The 27,186-nt window shown below is 38.7% G+C and overlaps 1 protein-coding gene across 1 annotated transcript; it reads right to left on the bottom strand.

Annotated features, from left to right (window-relative positions):
- Positions 1–1,827: 1,827 nt before the first annotated feature.
- Positions 1,828–22,237, bottom strand: RAB38 (RAB38, member RAS oncogene family). The gene is given in 4 exon segments (XM_031066086.1): positions 1,828–2,060; positions 11,945–12,225; positions 19,827–20,089; positions 22,134–22,237. Coding segments are annotated over 4 exon segments (801 nt in total). The 3' UTR covers positions 1,828–1,907.
- Between the last annotated feature and the right edge of the window lie 4,949 nt (positions 22,238–27,186).

Below are 27,186 nucleotides of genomic sequence, written 5' to 3'. Positions count from 1 at the left end.
AAAGCCAGCTCATTATATATATATATATATATATATGCATCCATATATCTATGTCTGTGCAGATTAATTCTGGATGTGAATTTTTATTTTTAAAACTAGAGACTTTGCTTTCTTATTCCAAAATTCTGTGAGAAGAATGGAAGGCTTTAGGAAGAGCACATAAAGAGTTATGTCTCTGTCCCTGGCTCTCCAGAGAGAGAAAAATAGCTCTTGTCTGCAGTGCCTATATAGTAACAGAGCATTTAGTGACAGAGGCACAAAGTCATAGCATCATTTCAGTTGGAAAAGAACTTTGAGTCCAAACATACGCCTTATATTGCCAAGTAGGGTGAATTTTACAGGCACTTGAAACTCATAGGTCCCACAGTATAAGGTCAGCTTGAGGAATTTTTTCTTTTTCCTCTTTTTTTTCATTTTTCCTATGCAGCAGGTATTCACTAGACTGAGAATTTCACTCCTTCATTTTCAACTAAGTGTTCAGTGAAGTATTGCAGTGGCATCTGCAAACATAAGGCAGCACGGGATTTTGTCTCCTCCCTTCTATGCTGTTACACCTCTCTAAAAAGAGGAACTCATCTCTGAAGACAGCTCCTGCAACTGAGAGTTCACAGCTTAAGAAGGAAAAGTCTGAGAACAGAATTTGCAAATGATTTGTCTATGGCAGGATAGAAGCAAAGTTTGTCTTGAAGGGGCTTGCAGCCAGATGTCGAGATTTCTTGTCTAGACACACTTCTCTGAATGATTCCACCAACCTGCACTTTTTGTGAGATGCTGAAAATCAACAATTTTATTTCCACAGTATGGCTCAATAAATTCTTCACATCTTCCAGAAGTGTCTCTTAAGACTGTTCCATTTTGCTTGCTTCCTGTGATGATTCATATACATTTTAGAAGAATGTTTTCAGAAAGCAAATACCCTTCTACTCAACACAGATGGATTCCTGGAAAGTTCTGCTGGTATCTTAGAGTGTGGATAGTGAATTTTCCCATGAGAATAAACATAATGAAGGGATGCATGTTAGGACTTATAGAATACACACAGTTTAAACACACAGGGATATCTGTGGCATGAGGGATGAGAGGGAGGGAAAAAATCAGTGTGAGCTTTCCAGAGGAAATGCTGGCTTTATAGAATAGATAACCGTTTCTGAAAACCCTGATCTGCTTCACCCAGGAAACTGTACCCCTGATTGCCTGTTTTGTCACCCTTCAGCCTTGACTTATTCCATTTTGCTTCATCTAAGATAAGGCTATCAACTATGAGAATGCAACTCCTCAGAAAGAGGGAGCCAATTCTTCATCAGTCTTGGAAGCTCAGATCTTCTGGAGAATTGAATGATGTGAAATGCTCCTGCATGTTCAGTCCTGTCACTACATCCAGGAGACTGAACTTGCAATGGAAATATTTAACTGTGAGCATTCTAGGTGTCTCTTTCTGAACTGCTCAACTTTCATTTTCATCATAATCTTCCTCATATGAAACAAGATCATTCAAGTTTGAGGGGTGAAAAAGAGTGCAATGATGACATTTGCCTGGTCAAGGTATTGAGGAAACATCCTGGAAATCAATGGACAAGTAGGACGCTGCTGCAGTCTCATCACAAATAGGAATTTTCAGAAAACACATGGCAAAGAAATGGGTTTTGATATCACTGGTACCACCCAAATAGGAAAACACAGCCATCACTATGAGTCTTAGTTGACCAATAGCCATAGAGAGTTTTGAATAGTTGCTAGGAATGAACACCTCATAATAAATTTTAGCTGAAAAAGAAAAGGAAAAATTTAAATATATTTTTGAGAAAATTACAATCTGCTTAGGGACAATGTGGGCAGGCTGGTTTCGTTGAATAAAGTATAAATTGTGAATCATAGTTGTTCAGCTCTTGTAATAGTCTGGAAGTCTCTTAGGATTTAAAGCAAGCTGAACAACTGACAATCTTGGAGGAATTCAAGTGTGGTTTTATAATATCTGGTTCAACTGACTGAACTGGATCACTCTCACTAGCAATTATGTGTTTCACCAAGCATCTGGAAGCTTCATTGATGTTTATATTTTCCTGGAAATAAAAGAGAAAGAGAGGTTGATTAGTCAATAATAATAAAAACATGTTGCATATTTCCTGTGCATAATTAAATTTTTCCCTCAGCAACATCAAAAGTTTACTTACCGTAATAAACAGTTTTCAAAAATTCTCTGTGTTAAATAGTGCTTACTGGAGTTGTGAAGTTTTATGTATATTATAATTCATATATGTTTTAAAATGTATACAGAGCTGATTTGAAATTACCTCAATCTCTTGGTGATTTGATTGCTTCAACAAACTAAAAAACAAATGCCAGAGAGGTGTTGAAGATCGATGCCTGAAGTAAAGCTCCAAAGACCATATTTCACTGCTTGAATAATGGTTACTCATGTCCAAATAGTTAATTACCTACCAGTAATTGCAGCCATGCATAGCACTTATTTTTTAAAGCCTTTCCCACAATTTCAAGATTTCTGTATGCAATGCTCACAATGAAGCCTGTGATGGACCAGTTTCATTGAATAAATCATACAATCTCAAATTACTCACAAAACACTAAAACAGTTCTTTATGGTTTGGAGTCCCCCCTTATTTCTTGTTGAGGCTGATTGCAATGCACTGCATCTCCAATGCACTGATTCAGAAGAAATATATCACCACTGTTTTCATTTGTAGGAGAGAAATCCTCACTCTAGGGGTTTAAAATGAAAGCTAAAGCACATATTTTCCTACGTGGGCCTGATATCAACTGCACATTTAACTTGCAGCAGTTCTTACCCTGTTTGTAGAATAAGTAAAGCTGAAACAGCTTGATCAGTGAGACACAGCTCAATGCAGCACAGAAAATAAGCAGTAGTACTGAGTAAAGATTTTATTATTTTTTTGTAAATAACAGCCACCAATATGTTTGGAATGAAAATTCAGTCTTTCTGGCATAAAAGGCACTCTTCTAGTGTAGCTATTGGCATTGATTACTTATTTTACAAGGCAGGAGATAGAAACTTCACTGTAGCTTCAATCGTCTAGGCAATTGTATCACACAGCCACATACATCCATATGGAAATGCATACCAATACATAGGCATACATTTGTGCATATACACACCTTACTCTTGCTAAGTAAAGATAATGTTTTATTTGCAGCCTAAGATTACCCAGGTTTTCAAGTTGAATCTCTGAGTCATAGACTAGTTTTGACTGGAAGGGACATTTACATGCCATCTAGTCCCAATTCTCAAGCATGTCCAGGTCCCTCTGGATGGCAATCTGGAGCCTGCTGTACTGAGGCCATAAACTAGCTATAAAAGAAAGAAACGTGTGTGTTTCAGTAGAGAAGACACATTTATAGGAAAATCAAAAGCTAAAGGAATCGATTCTTTGTCTTTTATGCTATCTCCCACTTTCCAACTAGCCACCACATGCTGGACCATGACTTTGTCTAATCTCCTTGAAATTGATGTCAGAACTCCACAAATTCCATTGTCCATCCCTTTGCATCACAGTAAAGGGCTGAAATCTGTGGATCTAACTGAAAATGTTAAATAGTGCAAGATTTCACAGGTTTCTTCAATGACAAGCGTGAACTTTCAATATTTTGTTTGTAAAGAGTATCAGTAAGTTGTAAACCCCCAATACTTTAGAAAAGTACATATTAATGTACCTAGTAACTGCTAGAAAGTAATATGGGGCTGGGAATCATCTCTCTACTGAGATGTTAAAATTCTGCTGTGTCACATGACTCTCTCAGAGCAGACTAGAAAATTCCTCAAGCATGCACTGAAAGCCCTTTTCGGAGCACTGTGAAATTTTATTGAAAAAAAACCCAGACAATGAAAAATATCTCTCAGCACTGCTTAGAAAACTGAAACCAAAACAGGATTGTTAAATGCACAAAAACAGAAATGTAAAAACCTTTTACATTGTGTTTGTTTTTACTGATGGACTCGTGAGCATTTAATTTGCCCATGTGCTGCTTATGTGTTGAAATAGCAGCATGTGTTTATTTAATAAGGTCTTAGGCACTATCTAAGATTCTACCCAAACTGATTAATGTTCAGATGTATTAACAGCAGCCATCTTTGTCAGAGGCCACCATTTTACAGCACTGGGAAATGGGGAAGGAACCAAGCCCACAATAGCATAAAATTGATATATGTGCACATCCCTCATCCCTGCTGGTGATAGATGGAAAACCATGTGGCAGATATGAGCCTAAAAATGCAGAAGAAAAAAAAATCTCCAGCCAGTACTCAAACAGCCACAAAAAAAAAAAAAAAAAAAAAAAAAAAAAAAAAAAAAAAAAAAAAAAAAAAAAAAAAAAAAAAAGAGGGAAGGAATAAAAAGTCCTCTCCTGGGTCTACTGAGTCTAGAGAGGCAGTTTCTCACCTTTAACATTTATATGAACTGTTTAAGCTGTGTGGATGACAATTTCAGCTGGGGTACAAGGGGAGGAAGAGGAAGGGTGACCCTGACAACCAGCACAAACTGGTTTTGAGTTTGTGTCTAGCTCCAGCCTGCTCCCGTGGTTCAGATGACAATGGGCACACAGTATGGATGAGAAGTAATATGGTAAGTCACCTGCTGCAAGGAGCCTGTGGTCATTCCAGCAAAGCAACTCCTGCTGTCCCAGATCCCTGCCTTGACCGCTTCCTTTCTGATGCTATTACTGCCTTTTGTTACAACCTTAATCCTGTGGCGTCCTAGACCTGCAGATCAGACATTGCTGTATTCTGGTCTGACTAATGAAATATTGATTTCTCCACCTCTCCTCCTATGGTGTGTTTTGCAAAAGAAAAATCTGTATTCTGCTAGGCAGTGGAAAAGCTACAGACAGTAGAAGGTGATCTGCTATCCAAACACAGACATCCAGAGGTCTGGTGACTTTAGGGCCCTTGAAGTGTTGAGAGGCAATCAAGGGGAGGAAAGAAAAAAAAGAGAAAGTGAAAATCCACTCAAACACAAAGAAACCAACAATCGGAGTGTAAGATTGGACAGAGAAAAATAATAACAGGCAACCTACTAATGGTATTGAGACATGGAAACTGCCTCAATTACACCTGAAAATAAAATTAAATATGTTTCAAAAAAGCAAGAAAATATAGGTGAGACAGTGGAGTGAAAAACTATCTTTCAGTGGGTCTCTATGTTGAAATACCATAACTGTCACCTCCCGTATGGCTTAGTCCTACAAAAAAAAGGTCATAGAAACTGTGATGATTGCTGAAGTTCAGACTTCTCTTCTCTTCTCTTCTCTTCTCTTCTCTTCTCTTCTCTTCTCTTCTCTTCTCTTCTCTTCTCTTCTCTCCTCTTCCTCTTCCTCTTCCTCTTCCTCTTCCTCTTCCTCTTCCTCTTCCTCTTCCTCTTCCTCCTCTTCACACCTGCAGTGCTTGTTATCCAGCCTCCTCTGAGGCCACTTTTACCTTCACAGTTCTCCAAACACAGGAGGCACTCTGTCTCCCGTTATTGCTTTTAAGGCTGGTATTCCTCAGCACTGCATCTTTGATGTGTTTATCTGGACAGCAGCTCTCTGTGATAGGGAAGTGCTGCTATGGCCATTTGTCAAAAGAAGAAAATGCAGAGCCACATGAACCCTGGTCCAGCATGCAGTGGCTAGTTGGAAAGTGAGAAAGTGCATAGGATGAAGTCTTCACATGATAAGGTAAGAATGCAACAATTTCCTTTCTCAAGAAAAGTTCTTTCCCAAGAGAGAGCTTTTACTGCAAGGCCAAAAGGATCTTGCCCACGTTGTGGTGTCTTTATCAGTCCTGTATCCCTGATTCAGCATGCCAGCCTTTATAAAAGCCTCTCCCAAGCACCTTGTCCTGCCCTGTCCCCTGAGGTGCCTAGCCCATTTCTGTGTGGCTCAGTAAGGCCCATCACCTGATACACTGATACACCCAGTCAGTGCAAGAGCTGAGATGTGAATCCATCCATAAGTGATTTATCCTGCATCAACCTGCCAAAATCTGCCAGAGAAAGGACCTGAACCCTGCTTCTACTTGTGCAAGTTTTTCTCCTGGCCTCATCAAGAAGGAATGGAAATCAGAACACGCTGCTCTTTATTCTATTACCAAACAAAACAAGGCAAAGAAAATAGCTCTGACTAATCTCTGAAATCCAGAAAGGAACACTGGAGGACATAAATGAAATTAGCGTTTGCTTTGTAGATCAATCTTATCAAAATATATCCCTTCAAAGGGCACTTTTATGGAAAGGATAGCAACTGAGGGCAAGGAAAGAGAGCTGCATTATTTAAAACCCTTGAACTGACTGCTATTGGAAATAATGTCTTGTAAGCAACAATCAACTAAAGGGAAAATAAATACATTATTGAATGTGACTCAAAGCAGTACACAAGCTCAGCAATCGTTTTTGCATTCTGGATTACCTTCCCCCTTATTTGCCATCTCTACTGCAGATGCGGAACATTAACATTTAGGGCATTCCTTTTTAATGTATGAAATAAGTTCCCACAGATTAGAGTGGCTCTTAGCTCTTGTAGAAGAATAAAGGCCCTGACAAGTTTTAAGGGCCTGTCTCACTTCCAGATGAAAGAAATTTTGTTTCTTTACCATGCACATATCTTAGATTTGACTATCTGGTTGTTTTCTGATAGAATGCTTTTCCCATTGACAGTTTTTTCCTCTTACTGATTCTGATGCTTCTGAGTCTTACCTTGAAAACCAGGGTGAAGAACAATGTGTATGCAGGCACAGAGCTCTTGGGGAGCTCTAAATCAGCGCTGCCTAGAGACATGCCCTTAGACTACTGCTGCACTTGAAGGAAATTGACTTCCCATAAGCAAACATTTACAAATTGTGAAATATTCAGGTATTAGATGGGAGCCTAGTGAGAAGCTCATAGCTTCCACATTTTATTTCCATACTGCACTAAAATCCAGGAGCAGGGAAATAACTTGAAAGATGCTTTAACCTGCCTTCCCCTTGAGCTAGCACTCTGAGGGAATGGTTCCATATGCTCCCTTAGCAGAACTCCCTGGAAACTGCTGGGAACAGAGCCTTATTAAGATGGTGTGCTGTGCTCCTGCAGTGCATTTCCTAGGAAAATGCAGCCATACGAGTTAAAAGCCATCTAGATGCATGAACATGAAATTCATAGATGTGAACTGCTGAGACAGCAACTCTGAGAACAAGATCTTTTCTGTGATTGAATTCTTACATCTGGTTGAATAGCCTGCAACAAAATTATTTCACTTAATGACTTTCTGATTTCAACAATTTTGTGTTTCTCTGAATTTCCAGATTTGGGACAGCACTAAATAATGTATTTCATAAAAGTGATCCAGAGAGCTACAGGACAGCTCTAATACTCACAGGATAATCTGAATGGACTACTTTTAATTACAGGAAACAAACTCTGCAGAGGATTCTGCGCAGAGTGGTTGTACATCTGAAATGAAATATTCTGCCTTAAATCTCAGCTTTATTTCTTGCTTTATGGCAGAATCTGAAATATTTCCTCAAACTGTACTGTGAGATTGGTTAGACTTCTTTGAGTGAATTAAAAAGACAATCTAGGGAGCCACATATCCCTAACTAGGTCTGGCAGTCTCAAATGGATGGCTTGGATTTAAGTTACCAGATCAGCAGATTAGTTTTGAGTGTCAGCCTAATTCAAATACATGCCCAAACCTTGCTCTTCTTTATGGAAATCAGAAGTGCTTATCCAGTTCCTCTGCAAATATACTGCATAGCTTGCTTTTTTCATGTTTCATAATAATTGTCCAGTCAAAAGAACTGAAGAATCTGTGATTTAAACAAGGGCTAGTAGAGCCTGTATTATTCACAGAATTCCCTGGTAAGACAGGAAGAATTAATGTCTTTGTTTTTTGAAAGAAAGGCTGGAACAGAGGAGAGAATTGCTTTCTGAAGGCAACACAGCAATGGCAAAGAGGACTTTTGATTGCTAGTCTAGCATCTGGGCCCTGTAAGGGGTTAATAACTAGATTATTTTTAAGGTCTCTTCCAACACAACTAATTCTGAATCTATGGTGGCACACCATGGACTGCCTGTCAAACAAAAGCTGAATAAAGGACATCTTATTATCCACATTTCTTAGAGGCAGAACTATAACATTGTCCTGGTCCAAATAGGATGTATCCAAATAGCCCAGAGACTCAGACTGCTCACCAGTCTCCAGGTTACGGTGCTCAGGAGACAGGGAGCTGTGTGCTTAACCTAGTTTTGTAAGGATCTGAAAAGCACAGCTACCAGCCTTTCTGGGCAATTTGGACAAAACATGAATGTCTTTTCATCTAGTTCTGTATTGCTGACAGCAGAATTACAGCAGGGAAAAAGAGGAACTCAGGCATAATAACAGAACAGCCATGGCTAGTTGTAAGGTATTTAAGTTTTTTCTGAATCAGGTACTTTCAAGGACATCTAGTTTTGCCTGACTTGTCTGTTTTGTTGCACAAGTTCTAGTTTTATAATAAAGTGATAATAAGCTTGAAATTGCTCCTTTTCTAATCCAGGTCAAAAGCTCACCTCTTTGAACTAGGCACGGTGGTGAAAACAGTTTAAAGGCTTGGAAATGTGAGTGGAGCTCTCAGCTGCTCTGGCCACGTGCTGGATAATTTAATGTGTGACAGGAAGAAGAAATTTCCTTCCCTTAAAAGAAAGATTCTTTCACAATAGTTGTGGTCATGAAATTTATTAAAGAATTAACTATTAAGGGTTATTTGGTGACAATCTGGGGATGTGCTTCTTAGACTGCAATCAATATGGGTGAAGTAAATATGCAGATATAAAAAAGACCAGGCTCACCACCGGATATATGGCAACAGTCTAACTTGTGACTACACTGTGAGGTGGTGCTGCCCAATAAAGCCCTTCTCACATGGAAAACTATCCAAACAAAATCTTCTGTCTTTGTAGGGAGAAGACTAAAAGAGGGTTATTTCCTTCAGATCAATGCAAGAATCAAAACTAATACATAAGCCTGCATTAGGTGGCTCAAATATTTTATATTGGAGTGCTTAGCTTACGAAAATAGCACCAGGGAATAATACGGTGATTTTTTTTGGTGTAATCTTCCAGTGAGCAGACAAAAGCTTAAAACCATTGACAGCTTGAAATATGGTAGGTACATATATAGCATGCTACTTTCTGCAAGGCAACCAGAACAAAAAGATGTTCTTTTTATAAGTAATCACCTTTGTTTTTCCAAAATGCATAAATCATATTCAGTTTGTTCTCAAGGCTTTAACATTTCCAAGCACATCTCCAGAAAACCTCTGGAGATCTAATTATTCCAGGGTACTACAAAAAGAGAGTTATTACCTATTTGGACTGCTAAAACTGATAGCTGCAATATGAGGACTCCTTTGTGCATGCTATTCTGCTTCAAAGGAGTTTCTATTCTCTGTAGCAGAGTTAGTAATTTTTTTTTATTTCACCCAAGTTCAATTACTTATGATGCCCTAGGCTGAAAGAATACCAGGTATGTACAATATCCAGAATTCTAAAATAGTAGTAATATTAACTTTTGTTTAGAAAAGGAAGTGCAAGGTTTAGTTTAGAACTTAGATCAAGTGCAGAAATTATTTTGATCTAACTTAGTTTAAATGTTGTGATTCTACCATCTTTACTGGAATGACTCTGCATAATTTTAAAGTCAGAAGCCTCCAATTCTGGGTGGAAATCAGGTGTGTGGATTACAGAACAACAGATTACAGAGGTCCTAGCCTCTGGTGTATAGCAGCAGAGAACAGTCTGGTAGCAGCTGTGTGCCCTCAACTCTCATCATTCCCTTCAGAGTGGCTTTTGAAAGCAAGTCTTGTCATAGCTGGATTTTTTTTTCTGTTCCTAAATGATTACATTGTCAATCTGGGGACTGCTTGGCTTTTGGAGTTAAATAATGTAAGAAGAATCTAGATATTTAACATATCTAAAATAAGAGAAATTCTTAATTCTGTGCAGCTTAGAGAAACTTGGGAAAAATTCCTCTGTTATGACTTTAAAAAACAAATGCTCTCTATACATCTTTTATACTTCCATAGTTCTGCCCCAGACTGGTTCCATCATCATTGTAAAACCTCTCTGTGATCTTTGAAATTGTTTGCATATTCATTTTCTGTCATGATCTGCAATGACTCTTGGCACAATAAATGTGGTTGCCCTTTTTGAGTGGTCGACGTGCTTGCTGGGGAGTGATGTATGGAATTCACGGTATAGATTCCATTCTCATAGTAAAATGTAGTTTATCATAGGGAGGATCACTGGATTCTCTTGGCCTCGCCCAGCACAAATCAGCAGACGAACCACAGACCTAAATACAAACCAGGTGCTGCATATGAAGGAATAGGAAGTACCCTGTTGTAGAGCAAGATAGTTTACATACTTACTTAGACCAAAATTTCTCTCTATAAATGGCATCTTAAGAAACAGTGGCTGCATTTGAGACCCATTCAGTAGAGAAGCAAAGGCATTAATTACAAAGACATAGAATCATAGAATCATAGAATGGTTTGGGTTGAAAGGGCTCTTCAAATCATCTTGTCTAACCCGCCTGCCAGGGCAGGGACATCCTCAGCTAGACTGGGTTGCTCAGAGTCAAATCCAGTCTAGCCTTAAATGTTTCCAGGGATGGAGCATCCACCATGTCTGGGTGACTTGTTCCAGTGTTTCACCATCCTTTGTCAGAAAAAAAAGATTTCTTATCTCTAGTATAAATCTACCTTCTTTTAGTTTAAAACCACTACCCCTTGTCGTATGACAACCGGCTCTCCTGACAGGTTTGTCCCCATCTTTGTTATAAGCCCCCTTAAGTACTGAAAAGCTGCAATCTCAGCCCAGAGTTCATGCAATGCTTAGGCAGTCTGGGATATGCTGCTATTTCCCTGCTGTTACTTCTGCTGATTACTAGTGAAACATCTTTTAAATATTAATGCTTAAAGAAGGTGTCAAGACCAGAAAAGTAAAACACAAATATACACCCTAAAAGTTCTTAAGTACCTTACATAAACTGTTTAAAAGGAATTAAACAATCAAATGTAGCATTTTGGCTTCCAGCCTACTGGAAATCTAGGTTAAACCAGAACCAAACTGTTTACATTTCAAACATCCAAAAATTCCCCAGAGCTCTTAATGATGACACCAGCTCTCATAATAGGATAAAATCAACACAATATCCACTGAATTGTTGTGTTCAAATCAATATTTCACATGCCAGCTTCCAAATCCTGGACGAACTGAAATTATCCGAGACATCTGAAATTGATCTACAGTACCAATGTACTTTTGGCCTTTGTAATTTGAAAGTCTGAGTGCCCATTCTGATTTTTATCTTAATATTCCATTAACTCGGGAAATCTGTTCCAAGGCAAAGAATTGAACCTCAGAGCAGCTCATTCAGCCTTTTGACCACTGATATTTCCTTCCTCCCCAGATATGTGGTTTTTTTGAAAAGACTTTTGAGAATGAGAGCTTATAACAGTGAACATTGTACAAGCACTACAATAGACTGACTTTATTTCTGGAATCTAAGGCAATGAAGCTATTGTCTCAAATCAGCATTTCTCAGGCAAAGTGGTTATATAAATATTTAGAGATACTATTCATTGTTAAGAATGATGAAAAACATCTTCATATCATTCACAAGAGGTAGCTTTTATGCCTTGCCTAAGGTCATCCTCCTCCCCAGGCTATTGAGCAGTAGCCTGTTGACCGGGTACATACTTTACTGCTGGCTTATCATAGCGCAGCAGCTGCATTTCAGAATGTTGCAATAAAATACCTAAAAGAAAAAAAAATGCATGCTATATATTTACAAATCTATCTTTAATTAACACTACCAAGAGAGGAGCTTTTCAAGGTGCACATTTAGACCAAATGAAATATTTTAGGAACTGATTTCTCTGTCCTTAGAAACATTTGAAAAGAAATAGAAACATTACCTTGGCTGATGTTTCAAACCAGCCCACGAACCCATTCTCTTTGCAGAACTGATCCATCTTGATGCCGTTGTTCATAAGAACATCTATTCCCTGGTCACATTTGTTTGCTAATAGGACTGCTGGCACAGGTTTGCCATTTGGAAGAACCAACTTAGAGTCCAAATCCTCTTTCCATTTTGTCACTGCTTCAAACGTCGCAGGTCTTGTAACATCAAAGACAATAAACGCTCCCATAGCCTCTCTGTAATACACCCTGGTCATGTTTCCAAATCTTTCCTGTCCTGTAATGAAGAAAGTAGGAGGGAAAAAAAACACATTACCTTGTAAAAATCAGTGCTTCCAGTCTAGGTCAGGATTTCACATAGCAGGTTTTCTAAGATAACATTACTGAAGGCAGGACTTCATTTTAAAAGTCTCTGGGAAACTACTCCTTGCCTAAATAATTTAAAATACCATGCTAGAATAATTTGTATGAAAATGCAGGAGAGTATTGCATGAAAAAGGAATTTTCAAGCTAACACCCAAGGAAATTTAATGAAGTTCATTATAAGTGAATAACAAGTGTGATAAGTGAATAAATGTATGGTCTTATTAGGCTAGCAGATTTCTCAGTCTGTGGACAGTGCCAAGAGTCTTTGTGTACATTATAGGACTATCAACAAGAGTCACAAAAAAATATAAGCACCAGATTGGAAACTCCTTGGTACTATGGTATTTTGTCTAAAACATCTAACACAACTGAACTGCTCAAGGATGAAGAGGATTCTGCATATTCTCATGCAAATTATAATAACCAGCAGTACCATAATATAGCTCTGGAGCCGTACCAGGCATCAGTATAATTACAAATTTACTTTTATTGACAAACTAAAACACAGAGGTGAGGAAGGTGAATTTAAAGCCTTACAAACATGGAAAGTGCTCTAAGAAATAGCACAGCAGTAGCAATATGAAGAGCTGCATTGCTCCACTGAAAAGATCTGTGAGGAGGGTTTCATACCAGCTCTGTCCCAAGCTTCATGGTTTTATTTGCTGAATTCAAAGTGCTTTCTGGGAAACCATAGAGTTTTTTGTGAGCTAAGAGTGCATTAGTATATTCCAACATGGATGTTTGTAAATATCTTTCATTTTATATGATTAAAAGTATGAACAAATTAACACATGACATCAGGATGTGGTATGTTGATCAGCTGCGGATTTGTTAATATATCTGCTGTTTTCATGGGAACTCTGGAAAAATAAATTACACAGAACTTTTCTTGAAAATAAAAAATAGATTTTCTGCTAATGTCTGCAGCACAGCTGTGATCCAAAGAAGAATTATAAGCTCCTGAAACATTTCACAACAATAGGAGTTTTTAAGCAAGACAACTCCTGTACATGCTTCCATATCTGGGAAAAACAGCTATGTAAATAGAAGCATTGAATGCAAACCTGTTTCTAGCCTTATTTTCTCAACGTGAGCAATTTTGAGTAGGTTAGGAAGACAAGAAGATTGGCAGTCTGCCTCTGACCCCAGGAAAGTTATTTGCGGAGAATTTGTCTCATAGAAATTTTGCTGTCAAATGTAAGGGAGGGCTGAGAAGGGAAAAGTAACAATGGTTTAGTTTCTAGACCATGCACTTTCATTTAATGGAAATAGCACTGAACCCACTTAGGGGGTCAACACCATCAGTTTGTGATGTTTGTCTTTGGTTTTAAGCGCTGTGGCAGCAAGAAGACAGTCATTCACATGATTCAGAAACCAAAGAAGAAGCCTGTCTTCTCTAAATTCATGTCAAAATTTTTTTATCTTAAAGAAACACTGTGTCCTATTGATAAAACAAGATAGAAATAGATTTTTTTCTGGGAAAGAAGAGGTCATATTCAAAATTTCTTTAATTTTTATTTTTATTCAAATGTCTTATGATTCCTTTCAGCGGGCTAATCAGATGAATGGCTAAGTCATGTGCTATTCAATAATCTCCTTGTTGAGAAGTTCTTTTTTTCATCTGCAAGAAGGTGCCTTCAACCAAAAGCCAAGGTCTAATTAGAAACATAGCAATGAGGTAAGCAACAACATATACAAGTAGTTTTTGATGGATATTGAATTTCACTGATACTTTATACTTCTCATTCAAAGTTCTTGAGATGCTTACACTATAGGTGATATGAGAACAGCTCAACTCAGGCCTCACACATATTTATTAGGACACAGATTGCTGGGATAGGTGGGACATGGTGTCACAGAACATTGACTAAATTATTCATTTGCAGAATGAAATCATTCACCATGAAGGGAGTAACTAAAGGAATAAAAGGCTCCTAAGGTTTGATCTTCTGCTTAGTAGTGGCCCACGAATTTCTGACAAATTTTATGATACTGATTCTTCCTCTGGCTTCCAGCTGCTTTTTCAGACACAAAGGATTTTCACTGCACAGAAAACCCAGTCTGTTTGTAAAAGCAGCATTTTGCAGGAAGATGGGGATAACCAATTTCCATCACCAACCACTTCAAAGAAAGAGAAAGAATGGAGCTGCATGATTAACTGTTTAAACTGTTTTTGAAGTGGTCTTTTTCTCCATCAATTATAATTAATGCATCAATATACTTGACAGAAAGGCATTAGGCCAGTTTGAATGGAAAAAGAGGTGCTTTATAAATCAGAGTTTTAGTTTTGTGACCTTTGCATAATGGCTTTTATTTAATTTAAATTGTGGAAAAAGTGATCTCTAGTATTTGCATTGAGCTTGGAGAAGTAAATAATATGTCTAAGGATGCAGAAGTACTCTTTTTTCCACAGATTCTTGCTTATGTGAACAAAATCCTATATTAATAGATGAGGTTCCTAAAACCTTTTAGTTTAGCAGAATTGCTCATAATAATAGCACTGCTTGACATATTAAAGATGTCAAAATCTGGCCTTAGGTTTTCAGCAACACAATGTCTTAGGGGAATTAGGCTAGAAAATAGATCAACCATTAGGTATTCAGTGATATTTCTCAGGCAGCCTTGAACATTAGAATCTGCTTTACTGCAAGACCAACTGGGGAAGATTGGTTTTGCTTTTCACTGGAAGGATCAGAAGCTTGGGAAATATTTGATGTGGCCCCTAGTACTTTACTGCATCACTTACAAGACCCCTGGCATTTGGCATCAAACCCTGCAATTCCAATGGCCTTTGCCCACTGAGATGGGGCTTTATGTTAGGATTACCAGCCCTAAATTAGATTAAAAAATTAACTAGGAGTACTGCAGGTTAGAATCCCTTTTTAGTCTGAGATTGAGAAGAAATGTCTAATTGTTAATTCAGATGAATCCTACTCTACTTGGAAGTGAACCCAATGAGATCAAGATGATAAAGCAGCAAGATTTCTACTAAAGGGAAACATCCCTGTCTGAAGAGCAGCTGCCTGCACATTTATCCTAATCTCAGTGACACCTCTGCAGCAGGAAAAGCTACCAGTTCATGGGTTTAAAGCAACCATCAGCTGAACTTTCATAGCTTATAAAAATTTACCCCAAATAAATGTGTTCAGTAATCTAAAAATTTTCACTAACCACTATCATCTCTAATAAAGGTATAAAAAGTAATGATAAATGGATGAAACTCAGATAATTTCCACAATTTTGACCACAGCATCTGAAATGTGGCACAAAAATTTAAATTAAAAATTGATTGAAACTGCCCAGTGCTGCTTTTTATGATGCATTCTACTTCTTGCCACGGTCCTAAGAGACAATGATTTTGGGAACTACCTGGCTTTACAGACAGCCTTTAGTCAACATTGAAAAGCTGGAAACTGTGGAGAAGATTTAAACATCTTTTACCTTTCCCTTCAAAATATCTTTTAGAGTATTCGCACTTGAATTCAAATAATTGTCTTTATGGACTGAAGCTTAAGCAGCCCTTGAGCTGATGTTCACCACCCCAGAATGAGGAAAAGCAGGCTGTCAGCAGGATCTGGCCCACAGATTCCAGCACCAATCTCTACTGAGATAAAACCCTCACAGCAAGAGACTTATTTATGTTTGCAGAACAGTAATTTCAAGGTAACTTAGCCTAGAAATCACCATGACTATCTTATTTATGCATATGTGCTGCAATGCTTAGCAGCTGCCAAAAGCCTAAAATGCTGAGGCCGTGCTGCGCCTGGCATTAGTGAACAGGTTTCCACTTACTCCCTCTGCAGCATAACAATCCTAAAAATTTTACAAGTGCAGAAATGCTCGTCTATATCTATGGGTAGACTGCTGCTTCTGAAGGTGAAAGTGACCTGGAAAGAAAATGAAACTATTCTTCCCCCAAAGCATTGGTCCAACAGTTTATGAGATGAGAACCAGACTTTTAAACACAAAACAATATCTTTTTGGTAGCAATGAATAACCCAGCCCACTCAAATGCAGAAGGAATGATAAAGAGGAGGCTGAGATGGCTGTGGAAAAGGAGCAGGGAGCAGACTCTGATGTGCTGCTCTCTGCTCTCTGATGTTCAAAGCTCCTCCCTGCAGTAAATCTATGGCTAAAGCTGGTCTTCAGAGAAATCTCTGGGCTGTCTGGGGACAAAACCCAGACAGTAGCACAGAGAGCAGCCGTCCAGAGAAGGGAATAGCAAATACACACAGATCTGCTGTCTGCAACAGCTGTTTTCTTCAGAAGCAGTGTGCCAGACTGCATCTGCAGGGCCAACCCCATCCACTGTAACTTTGTGCAAAATATCATTCAGACTTTCTTTAAAGCTTTCCTTCTAAGAATTCGTGAATGAATTTAAAGGACATGCACACAAAGACAGCAGAAAAGATAAGAGAAATAAAGACAGAAATTGACTGAGGAGCAAGATTTAATGTATGACACAGCAGTAGAGGTGATGACACATTTTAACAGGAACACCAAAACTAATAATTTGTGAAACAAAATGGAATTGTTGTTAAGGAATTAAAAAAGGTGAATTTTATCATGTATAGCTCCTCCCACACTCAATACTAAACATTCAGTCACCTCAAACTTAGGCACTTCACTGAATCAGACATAAGTTCACAGATTTTAATGACAGCATGTTGTTACAAACACCATAAGATCATATAGCATTATGGTTAATCTTACTATTCCTGCCTAACCCCCTTAGTTTAAGGAATACAGTATGTGTTAAAACCACTGTCTTAAAGTAACAACATGTAATGCAGAGCTTACATTATCCCTGAATTAATTTTTGTAATACTTAGTTATCCTTGTTTTTTGGCATTTCTCTCTCATCTAAATAAATGCAGTTTCATCATTTAGCTGTTAGATGATATTATAGTTTTGTTTACAAAATTAAAAAACACAGAAAAATATCTTACACAAATATTAACTACATTTAATTAGATGACACCAGATAAACAAAATTTTCTTCTTATGTATGGTAAGGGTAAACCAGGTCAAACTACTTGGTCCTACCACAGCTGGAATGTGTCACTCCTCAAATGAAGTCACAACATACGTAAACCCTACTAATAATGTAGATTAGTTTGACACTAGTTTTAATCACAATATTTTAAAGAAAATTATTTCTAGATTTTTAAACAATTTACTACCCATGAAAAGCAAGGAGGAGTACACATATGCTTGGTACTGGGTTCACTGCCTGTATAATGGAGGGGGGAGGATATAAGAGCTAAAATAATACCAGATATGTATATATGTATTCATATATCATTCCTTATATGAAATATTATCAGTGTATTTACAGAATTTGCTTCAATTCAAGCTGTTCTGCATGCTAAGCCAACATCCTTCAGCTTGGTCAGGGACTGAAAGTTTATTTCCTTACCCCAAAAGATAAGCCTGACTTGATAACAGAGTCCATCAAAAAAGAAAGGATGTTCTTAGACCAGAGATTTTATTTTCCTCCCTCTTCTCATTGCCCATTTGTATTTTGCAAATGATTTTACATGACCAGCTACAGCCAGGAGAAACCAATTCCATTCTCTCCATATTTCTAATCAGTTTTACTTCTCTCTCATTCTTGAACCTCTTTTTCTGTCATCAGCCAAATGCCTTATGTGTGATAACTTTTATGCCTGCACTATGATAATCTAAATTCAGCGTGTTGCTTACAGAACTTGCTCTCTATACACAGCCAGCAACAGCTAAAACTCCTTAAACAGAAGTCATCAAAGCTAAGACAGCAACTCTTTATTACCAACCACTGTCTTGACCTTCACAATGATGCTTTGAATTGGGCAATTCATACGAAATTTAGTACTGTGCTGTAATTCTCTCTGTCATGTGTGATAACTCAGAAAGCATGCTAGTCATTCAGTACTACAACTAGGTGTAATTGCTTTTGCAGCCTGACTGAAAGCTACATCATATGATCCGCCAGCACATGATTAGTAGTGTAATAAATCTCTGAAACAAGGCATGCAAAATTCATTCTTTAAGTCCCTGATACAGTCAGAATTTACTATTAAATGCTTTTTTCCTCATACAGAAATGTTTTTCTGGCAGTGTACGTATTTGTTGTTACAATCAGCCATTGGTGAACTGTAAAATAAATGTTTGCCACATTATTCTATCTTTTAATAAAGAAAACTGAGCACATATGTATTTAAAACTATAAAACCACAAGACTGAATTAGCATGTGAAAAAGCGGAGTTTATACGTTTTACATAAAGCAGTGTTGTTGCATAAGTTTTAGTACCTCAGTGCCAAATTCAGAGCTCAGACATGAGACAGCTCAGTGCAGCAGAAAAGCACTCCCTCCACCAATAAGAATGTCAAGAATTTTTTCATTTCACCAGTTTTACCCAGTGCTGTTCCAGACTAGATCAATGAGCCTGAGTTGGCTCACAACTCAGGTCACAGGCTGGTACAGTTGCCTAACAGCTGATATGATGTTCACCTTTATTCCCTATTTAATGAAAGTAATTTCTTAATTTAATTGAGTTTTCAAATGCTTCCCTTTATGTTGTAATCTATTGTTACAGTTGTATTTGATTCTTACATTCACAAAATGAAAAATTGTTACTTACAGCATGGGATATATGCCATCAAGATAAACTCATTTCTTGGACTGAAACAAAAATGATTTATTTTTCAGAAAGGTGGCGGCAAAAAAGTTGCCTGCTTAATTTGAAGCCAAATCAAAAATGTCTGAAGCACTGACAGCAACAATGTCAAATTCTGTGGGTTTTAATGATGTAACCATGTGGGGATATCTGGACTTTACTGCTTCTCTCCTTGCAGAGGGTTAATAGTCTTTTGTTTTGCTTAATGTTGGAATAAGGATATTTAAATATGAGTAATTATATTTTTAGCAACCAGAATGACTGCCAAATAGAATATTTCTCTTTCCAAAATATGTAAGAAGTTGCTTTCATTGGACTGAAGGAGGGCAGGTATGAGAGAGAGGAAGAAGGAAGGTATTTTGATAAACTAACTCATATACATTTTCTTTATTTTTTTAACTATAAAAGTAATTTTAATCATCTTACTGAATGCCTCATCTATTCCACCAAATTAAAAAGATTTAGCAGGACATTCTTGTTATTCTTCCTCCTGTCATAGAGATCTGTTAGTTCAAGGAAGCAAAACTGAACATTGTCAGCGGCAGGGAAAACAACTGGGGCATTTGGAGAAAGGTGCTTGAGTCCCTTAATATGTCCAAGGGCTTGGGAGAAAAATCAGCTAGCACAGGTTCCACTCTGACTCTCTGGCTTCCCTAGTTTGGGAGTCTGCTGGTTTTAGGGAATCTCCAAAATGTCAGGCTGCTCTCAAAGTTTTCTCTCCTCAATCTGCTCTCCCTCACTCCATAGGCAGTGGCAGTTCCTAGCTTTCAGATCAGTACAAATGAATTGGGGTCTGTATTTTGTATTGTTCTTCAGTAGATTATGGGGCAAAGGGCTCTCCTCTGTACTCACCCGCAATATCCCAGAGCTGCAGCCGTACCACAGTCTCAGCATCCCAGTTCAGCACCTTCAAAGCAAAGTCCACCCCGATGGTGGCCCGGTAGTGGGGAGAGAAGTTCTGGTGGACATAACGCTTGATGATGCTGGTTTTGCCCACTCCCAGGTCCCCGATCACCAGCAGCTTGTAGAGGTGCTCCTTCTGGCTGTGCTTCTGCATCTTTCCTCTGGCTGCGGCTGCTCCCTGCAAACTGATTGCATGCTCTGCCCCAGGAATCCTGCCAGCCTGAGGGGAAGAGAGGGGGTGAGGGACTGGGCAGGGAAGGAAGGAGAGCAAGGTAGGTGGAGGCTCTCTCCCTTCCTACGGAAGCAGGATCACCAGGTCCAGCAGGCAGCCCTGCTGGGAGATGAAGTAAGGACGAACTGGGGGAAGGAAGTCTCCCAGAAAGTTTTGTGCGTATGTGTGTAAAGGTCAGCACGAGGTGTGTCTGGGATTAGTCTGGCTGCTAAAGGCTTTACAGGAAAATTCATGCAACAGTTCTGTACTCTGTTTGGCTCCTTGCTGAAAGGACAGTGTTTCTGTTGTGCGCTAGTTTTACACACAGTAAATTTTGAATCACTGCCCTGGTGATAATATATGCTTGTTTCTGGATGTCTTTAAGATGCCAGTCACTGCAAAAAAACACGGAAAACTCCCTTCAGAGGTTTAATTTTTGCACTTTAGTGCAAAAATGAAACCTCTGAAGGGAGTTTTCCGTGTATGACTTCAGCTTTGGATGAAATGACTTCAGCTTTGGATGAAATTTGGTTCTAATCTGTGTAAGTGTGAATGCAGTTACATCACTAGTTATAGCAGATATATATATAGATATACAGCAGCTCTACTTGTGTCCATACTAAGAGGGCTGTACACATTTAATTACAGCAGATACATATTTTAAAATTTTGTTACCATAATTGTGATTGTCTCTCTATACCTATAATCATGCTCCCATCTGAATGCAGCATGCAGCTTGTGCTTTGTTTTTTCATACATCTGGACTCTAAAATGCAAAAAATCCAGGTTTATCTCATGACTCTGATAATCAGAAGTTATGAAAGCGTAACAGCATTCGAGCATATGAATGCCAGTGTCTCAACAGTCATCTGTTTTCCAAAACAAGGGATGCCAAACTTGCAAACTGAACCCATCTGAGTAAATAATTCCACTGACATGACTGTCCCTTTATTTTGAATGAAGAGCACAGTGAATTTTACCTAGGCAGCTTAGCTGGGAACTTCTACCCATTACCTAGAGGTGTTTGATCATTTTAGCAGCTTTGATGGCAAACCCACAGAATGTTAATATTGTGTGCAACTTATCAGTGAATAATTTTTTTTTATATTTTTTGATGTTCTTGAAAATGAAAACATATTTTTTACTTATTGCAATATTAATTGATAGAGTTCTTATCCAAGTGTGGACTGAAATGACATTAGAATTTTGTCATCTATCCAAAAAGCTGGATTTTAGTAGACAAAGAATCCAGAACATTCATATTATGCAATCTTTTATAATCAGTCTTTAAACTCAAATTTTGAGTTTGTGTTTGTGTGTGTATATATACATAAACACACAAAGTGGAAATAGGTAAATTTAGAGGAAAAATGTCTTATTTTTCTTGAACCTTTTTTTATAAGAGGATTTTTTTTTTCAATAAGATAAATTGTCTTTCCACAAACAAGCTGCCATTTGTATCCTGTTTGGAGAGAAATTTTAAAGAGCTTTGCCTTATTAGGTATGGACAACAACTTGATAGGCAAACCAGTTTGATCAGTTAGTATATTTGCATGATTCAAGCTCATTACTGTTATTACTGGTAGTGTGTGCTATGTCAATTCTTGCCTTTACAGCACCTCTGTTTCCTGAGAGGATCAAATACTTGAGTACTTCTAAGCATTCACCATTACCCTCTAAAGTTGAAGATTTCCCCTTTTAGAGCTTAAACAAAGAACGGGCTGAGGGGATTTAGCAATTTTGGAAATAATGAAATTGGTGTTTTGGATAAGGTTTAAATTATGTCTGATGTTTCATCCTTCTTTGATGATGGTCATTGCTCAGAGAACAGTGCGTGGAAAGTAGCTGAAAGCAGGTGTTTGGTAACTGGAGGTCTTAGGCTATTAGTAAGTGTAGTTAGAGGCTGGCCTATACCCAGAAGCATGAGGCTTTATCTCTCTTCCAAAGTTGTTGTTGGAATTAGCTATAATAGCTCTGGATAATCGTGTTACTTGTTTAAATCTCCAGTTCTTCTCTGAATTCTAAATTCTTGGCCCCAGCAGAACCCCGGTACAATGAGCTCCTCACAGGCTCAATCAAGGTCACCCTGGGCTGGCAGTACGGCTACCAGCGAGATGCTCAGTGAGGTGTTCAGATGTGGGGTGAGCATGGAGGAGGGATCATTGCAGTCAGAGGGATGATTTGCTGAACTAAAGTGAAGTATGGACTGAAACATCTTGCTGAGTGAAAGCTGTACCCAGATCTCCCAAATTCATGGTGAGCTGGCTTTTATAGGCACCCTCTGCTAAAATGTTCCTGAAATGTCCTGCCTTGCTCCACCTTTTTGGAACCATGTATCTGTACTGGTTTAGCCTCCTTGCCATCCAAAGGCACTGGGGTGGGGTGGTGTGAACCTATCATTAATTTGCAGCCCTGCTGCAGCACTGTCATGGGAGAAGGCAGCTAATTTGGGCTGTTTATGGCTTAGAGGATCGCTGCAAGATTTGCTTGATGATGCCAGCTGATCCCTTCATGCACACAAACAGGTTACTGCAACTCAGCCATCTCCTGCAGGCAGAGGCGGCCAGGGAAGCACACTGAGCATGGAGATGATGCAAAGAAATCTGTCTTAGCTGAGACCACACTTAAGGACAGGTAATATAAACCATACCAGCTTGCATTTGCCACCCAGGTAGGTGGTTAGCAGGGCTCAGCTGACACCAAGTAACTTGTTAGGCTGGGTGAACCAGATGTTGCCCCTGAGCCCTTACTCTGCTGCTGTCCAGGCAGTAAGAACATGAAAGCACAACAACAATTTGGGTGGTATTTCTGTGTTTATATTTGTTTGTGTTTTCTCTGGTATATGTACATTTCAAACTTTATAAAATCATCGTAAAAAATAACTGAAATTCCATGTGACATTATGTATCTCTATGCTGTTTTATTTTTGTATTTTCTGCCTATCTATTATTCTATGTTAATACTATATTAATATTAATTAGAGTCTATTAGAGTCTATTAAAATTCTATTTTAATTGGCAGAGTTGATGATAAATCTATACATCTCAGTTGTAAATAATAACATTTTTGAAAATTCCATCAAATTAAGACATTACAGGCTGCGTTGAGCTCTACATAAAAGTGAAACTCATTTTACAGTATTAATTTTCAGGAATTCCTCACTATTTCTCTGTCACTAGTAGAGACCTTTTTCTCTGAGAGAAGAGATAAAATTGAAGATATTGAAGATGCAATTACATTGACAAGAATCAAGGAAAGCATAACTGCATCCTGGATTCTACCTCTCCTCTTTGTGTGGCATACACAACAGTAAAGGATTTTAACCTTGAGCACCAGACTTGTTATCAACATACCTTTTAAAAACAAGTGTTGTCTGAGATAATGAAAGCAATAGTTTTTGTAAAAAAAAGGTATTCACAGAATCATGGGAGATGCTGGGTTGAAAGGGACCCACATGGATAATCGAGTCCAACTCCTGGCCCTGCACAGGACACCCCCAAGAGTCACACCATGGGCCTGAGAGCATTGTTGAAATTGTTGCTTCTTGAGCTGTGATCACTGCCCTGGGGAGCCTGTTCCAGTGCCCAACCACCCTCTGGGGGAAGAACCTTTTCCTAATATTCAGCCTCAACCTCCCCTGACACAGCTTCAGGCCATTCTCTCCAGTCCTGCCACTGGTCACCACAGGGAAGAGATCAGTGCCTGCTCCTCCTCTTCCCCTCACAAGGAAGGTGCAGACTGCATTGAGGTCCCCCCAGTCTCTTCTCCAGGCTGAACAGACCAAGTGACCTCAGCTGCTTCTCATAGGGCTTCCCCTCAAGGCCCTTCACCATCTTTGTTGCCCTCCTTTGGATCGTCTCTAACAGTTTTGTATATTTTCTTAAATTTTGGTGACCAAAATTCAGATTATTAGAAATGTATGCATTCAAAAGATTGCCATCTAAAATGACATAGGGTTTTCACACCACAGCTATTAATGTTATATCTGTTAATAGATACATACATATATCTATTAATGTCTTGAAGGGAGTGACCTACACCATCATATTTATGTTACCTAATATGACATATGTATAAATGTTATGCTGTATAAATGACAGCATAATTCAGAGGCATGCTAATACACATCTCTCTGTGGGTATGCATATATATATATATATATATACACACATATACATACAAATCAATATCATAGACTATAAGGTAATTTAATATCCTACTTTAAAAAAAATACAAAACATTGACATTCTGCACAGAGTTTTTTGCCAGTTTGTATTCCAATTAATTCTGGGGTATGGAATGAATACAGAGTTGTTAGCTACACAGTTAAAAGGCCAGTGGTGCACGAATCATTGTGTTAAAAGAGTGAGAGTTTGTGGCTCTCTCACCACTGCAACCCTTAGTCTGATAAAGGAACCACGTTTGACTACTTATTGCATATTTCCATGTCCATCAGCCCTGTGTGAACACAGACAATGCTCAGATGTGAATGCATATTTCTACTTCAAAAAGCTCAAAAATTAATAATAATTTGATACAATTCCCTCTCTCAAGGATATTTGTTTATATAGATCCATACAGTCTAACAAAATCCAAGTTAAAGTCTATCCTTTGGAGCTTGCAGCAAAAAATCTTAGATGAACTGCAGAGCATTTTATACCAAGTGTATTTGAACAGTCACCTGGGAATATATGAACACAGTGCAACTCAAAAAGCAATAAGGCAAGGACCAGAATGTCTGCCAAGGGCAAAATCTAATAACAGGGGGGTCAGCAATACTCTGGGAAAAGTAAAATGGCTTGTCCCTGGGGCCAGACAGCAGTGAAAGCATCATACAGCACAGATTCAGCCTGAAATGTGCCAGTTCCAAAGGAAATTTGTTGTACCTCAGATTCAATAAGTGAAGTGTAAGAGCACTCACTGAGGCTGCAGATGGAAGCATCCCACTCATTGACGGAATGCTGCTCTGGAGCTGGACAAAAGCCTGGACCAAAGTGACAATGCAGCAGTTTTAACCCTCTCAGGCACTGAAGAGTATTTGTGTGATGAGAATCAGTTACAGAGCTACACATGGGCATGTCTAAGTCAAGCTAGAACAGTTCCGATAATCTGTAACCTGCACTGTGCCCCTCCCATGAGGGTCAATTTGAAACGCCACAGGAGGAATTTAGAGCATAGAATACCGTCCTCCACAGAGACAGTCTCCTTTAAGAATGGGGCTGAATCACATTGGTGAAACTTTTGTCCAATTCATGTAGATTTAAGTGTGGTTCTTGAAGACTATCACTAACATCAAGTGCAGGGAAATTTGTAAGAGTAGGTCCTAAATTAATATGCATTGGCTTATGTAATTTCCCTTGTAACTGTAAATTGAAACCATGGAACAAAACAACAAAAGATGCTACCTTTACCTGATAAAAGTTCATCAGGAGTTTCTTTTATAAATTGTATTCAGTATCATTTCAAATATCACAGAAGCACTGAGGCAGGAAAGTACTTCTGGAGATTACTGAACGTAACACCCTGCTCAAAGCAGGGCAGGTAAAGGCAGGCATGAAGATTTCACAATCTCTGGGCAATGTATTTCACTGTTTGACCACACAGACAATAAAAAAGCATTTTTTAAAAATGTTTAATGAACTTTTCATTTTTTCTGTATTCTTTACAGATTCTTTAAGATCTCCATGAGCCTTCTCTACTCCAGATGAACTGTCCCAGCTCTCTTCTCTCTCCTTGATGGTCCAAACTTTTAATCATCTTTGTGTTCCTTTTCTGGACTCAGTTATCCTCATTTGTTTTACTGGGGAGCCCAGAATTGGACAGGGCACTCATCATCCACTGTTCTCTCTTTATCCACACCCAGTGATTTCATCATAGGAGGCTATCTGTTTGGTAAGGCATGATATATCCTTCATAAACCTACACTGACTACTCTAAGTCACTTTATCTTTCCTGTATTTTGAACTACTCCCAGGAGGATTGGCTCCACCACCTTTCCTATGATCAAATCCTGTGATTTGCTCCACCACCTTTCCTGTCATGCTTACCAGCCTGTAGTTCCATGGATTCTCCTTCTTTCTCTTTCTGAAGATACCAGGAGAGGAACCTGGGTGCTCCCACCTGGGCTGAATGTATATTAGTCTGTAACATAGTCTGTGTTTTGTGGGACCCTATGATTGAGAAGACAAGAAGAGGACCAATGGGATGCTGTTGGAATCTATGGAGTGGTGACATTTTTATACTTTGTCTCTCTGTCGCTCTTTCTCTCCCTTCTTGTCTCTTTTTATACTTCTTTCTGTCTCTACCTCACATTTACTGTTAAATAAAATTCATACTATTTACTTCAGCATAGGGTCTCATTTGCACCTTAATTTGGGCAGAGGCATCTCTAATAATTTTAATAATCAGACCTGACCAAGGCTCAGACAGAGTGTATATATCCATCCCCAGTCACCTGTCCCTTCCATCTATTTTATAAATTTCTTTTTTATTTTTTAGTTTAGTCAGAAACTCCTTATTCATTCTTGCAGGCCTCCTGCTGCCTTTGCTTGATTTGCTACATGCAGAGACAGATCGTTCTTGAACTTGGAGGAGGTTATTCTTGAAAATCGATTGGATCTCCCTGACACCTCTTCAGTCCAGGGCCTTCCAAAGGATTTTCCCAAGCAGGATCAGGCTGAAGTCTGTTCTCTTGAAATCAAGGCTTGAACCTTGACTTTTGCCTTTTTCCTTCTTCTCAAAATCCTGAGCTCCCCTCTCTCCAGGTTGCCAGCCAAAGCTGCCCCCAGGCATCACATATCTGTACAGTATTCTTTTGTTTGTAAATGTGTGGTCCAGCAGAGCATCTTCCCTCATCAGCCAATTCATCTATACAGGAGGGTGTCACCAACACACTCCAGAAACCTCCCAAGACACAGGTAAGGCACAATAAAGGTGTTAATAAAGACAGTGCTGGGCTTGGGTTCCTTCCACATTTACTAGCTGTTATTTAGCCTGCTATCAGAGTAGCACTTCAGGGCTCAGCAAGAAAGGCTCCTGTGCGCTGAACACTGCTCCAACCCTGGACGGTGGCCAGGCCTGCTCCTGGAAGCCTTATCT

Source organism: Geospiza fortis, unplaced genomic scaffold, assembly GCF_000277835.1.
Source record: "Geospiza fortis unplaced genomic scaffold, GeoFor_1.0 scaffold16, whole genome shotgun sequence".
Classification (NCBI taxonomy): Eukaryota; Metazoa; Chordata; class Aves; order Passeriformes; family Thraupidae; genus Geospiza; species Geospiza fortis.
This window is presented reverse-complemented; position numbering and strand designations above follow the sequence as displayed.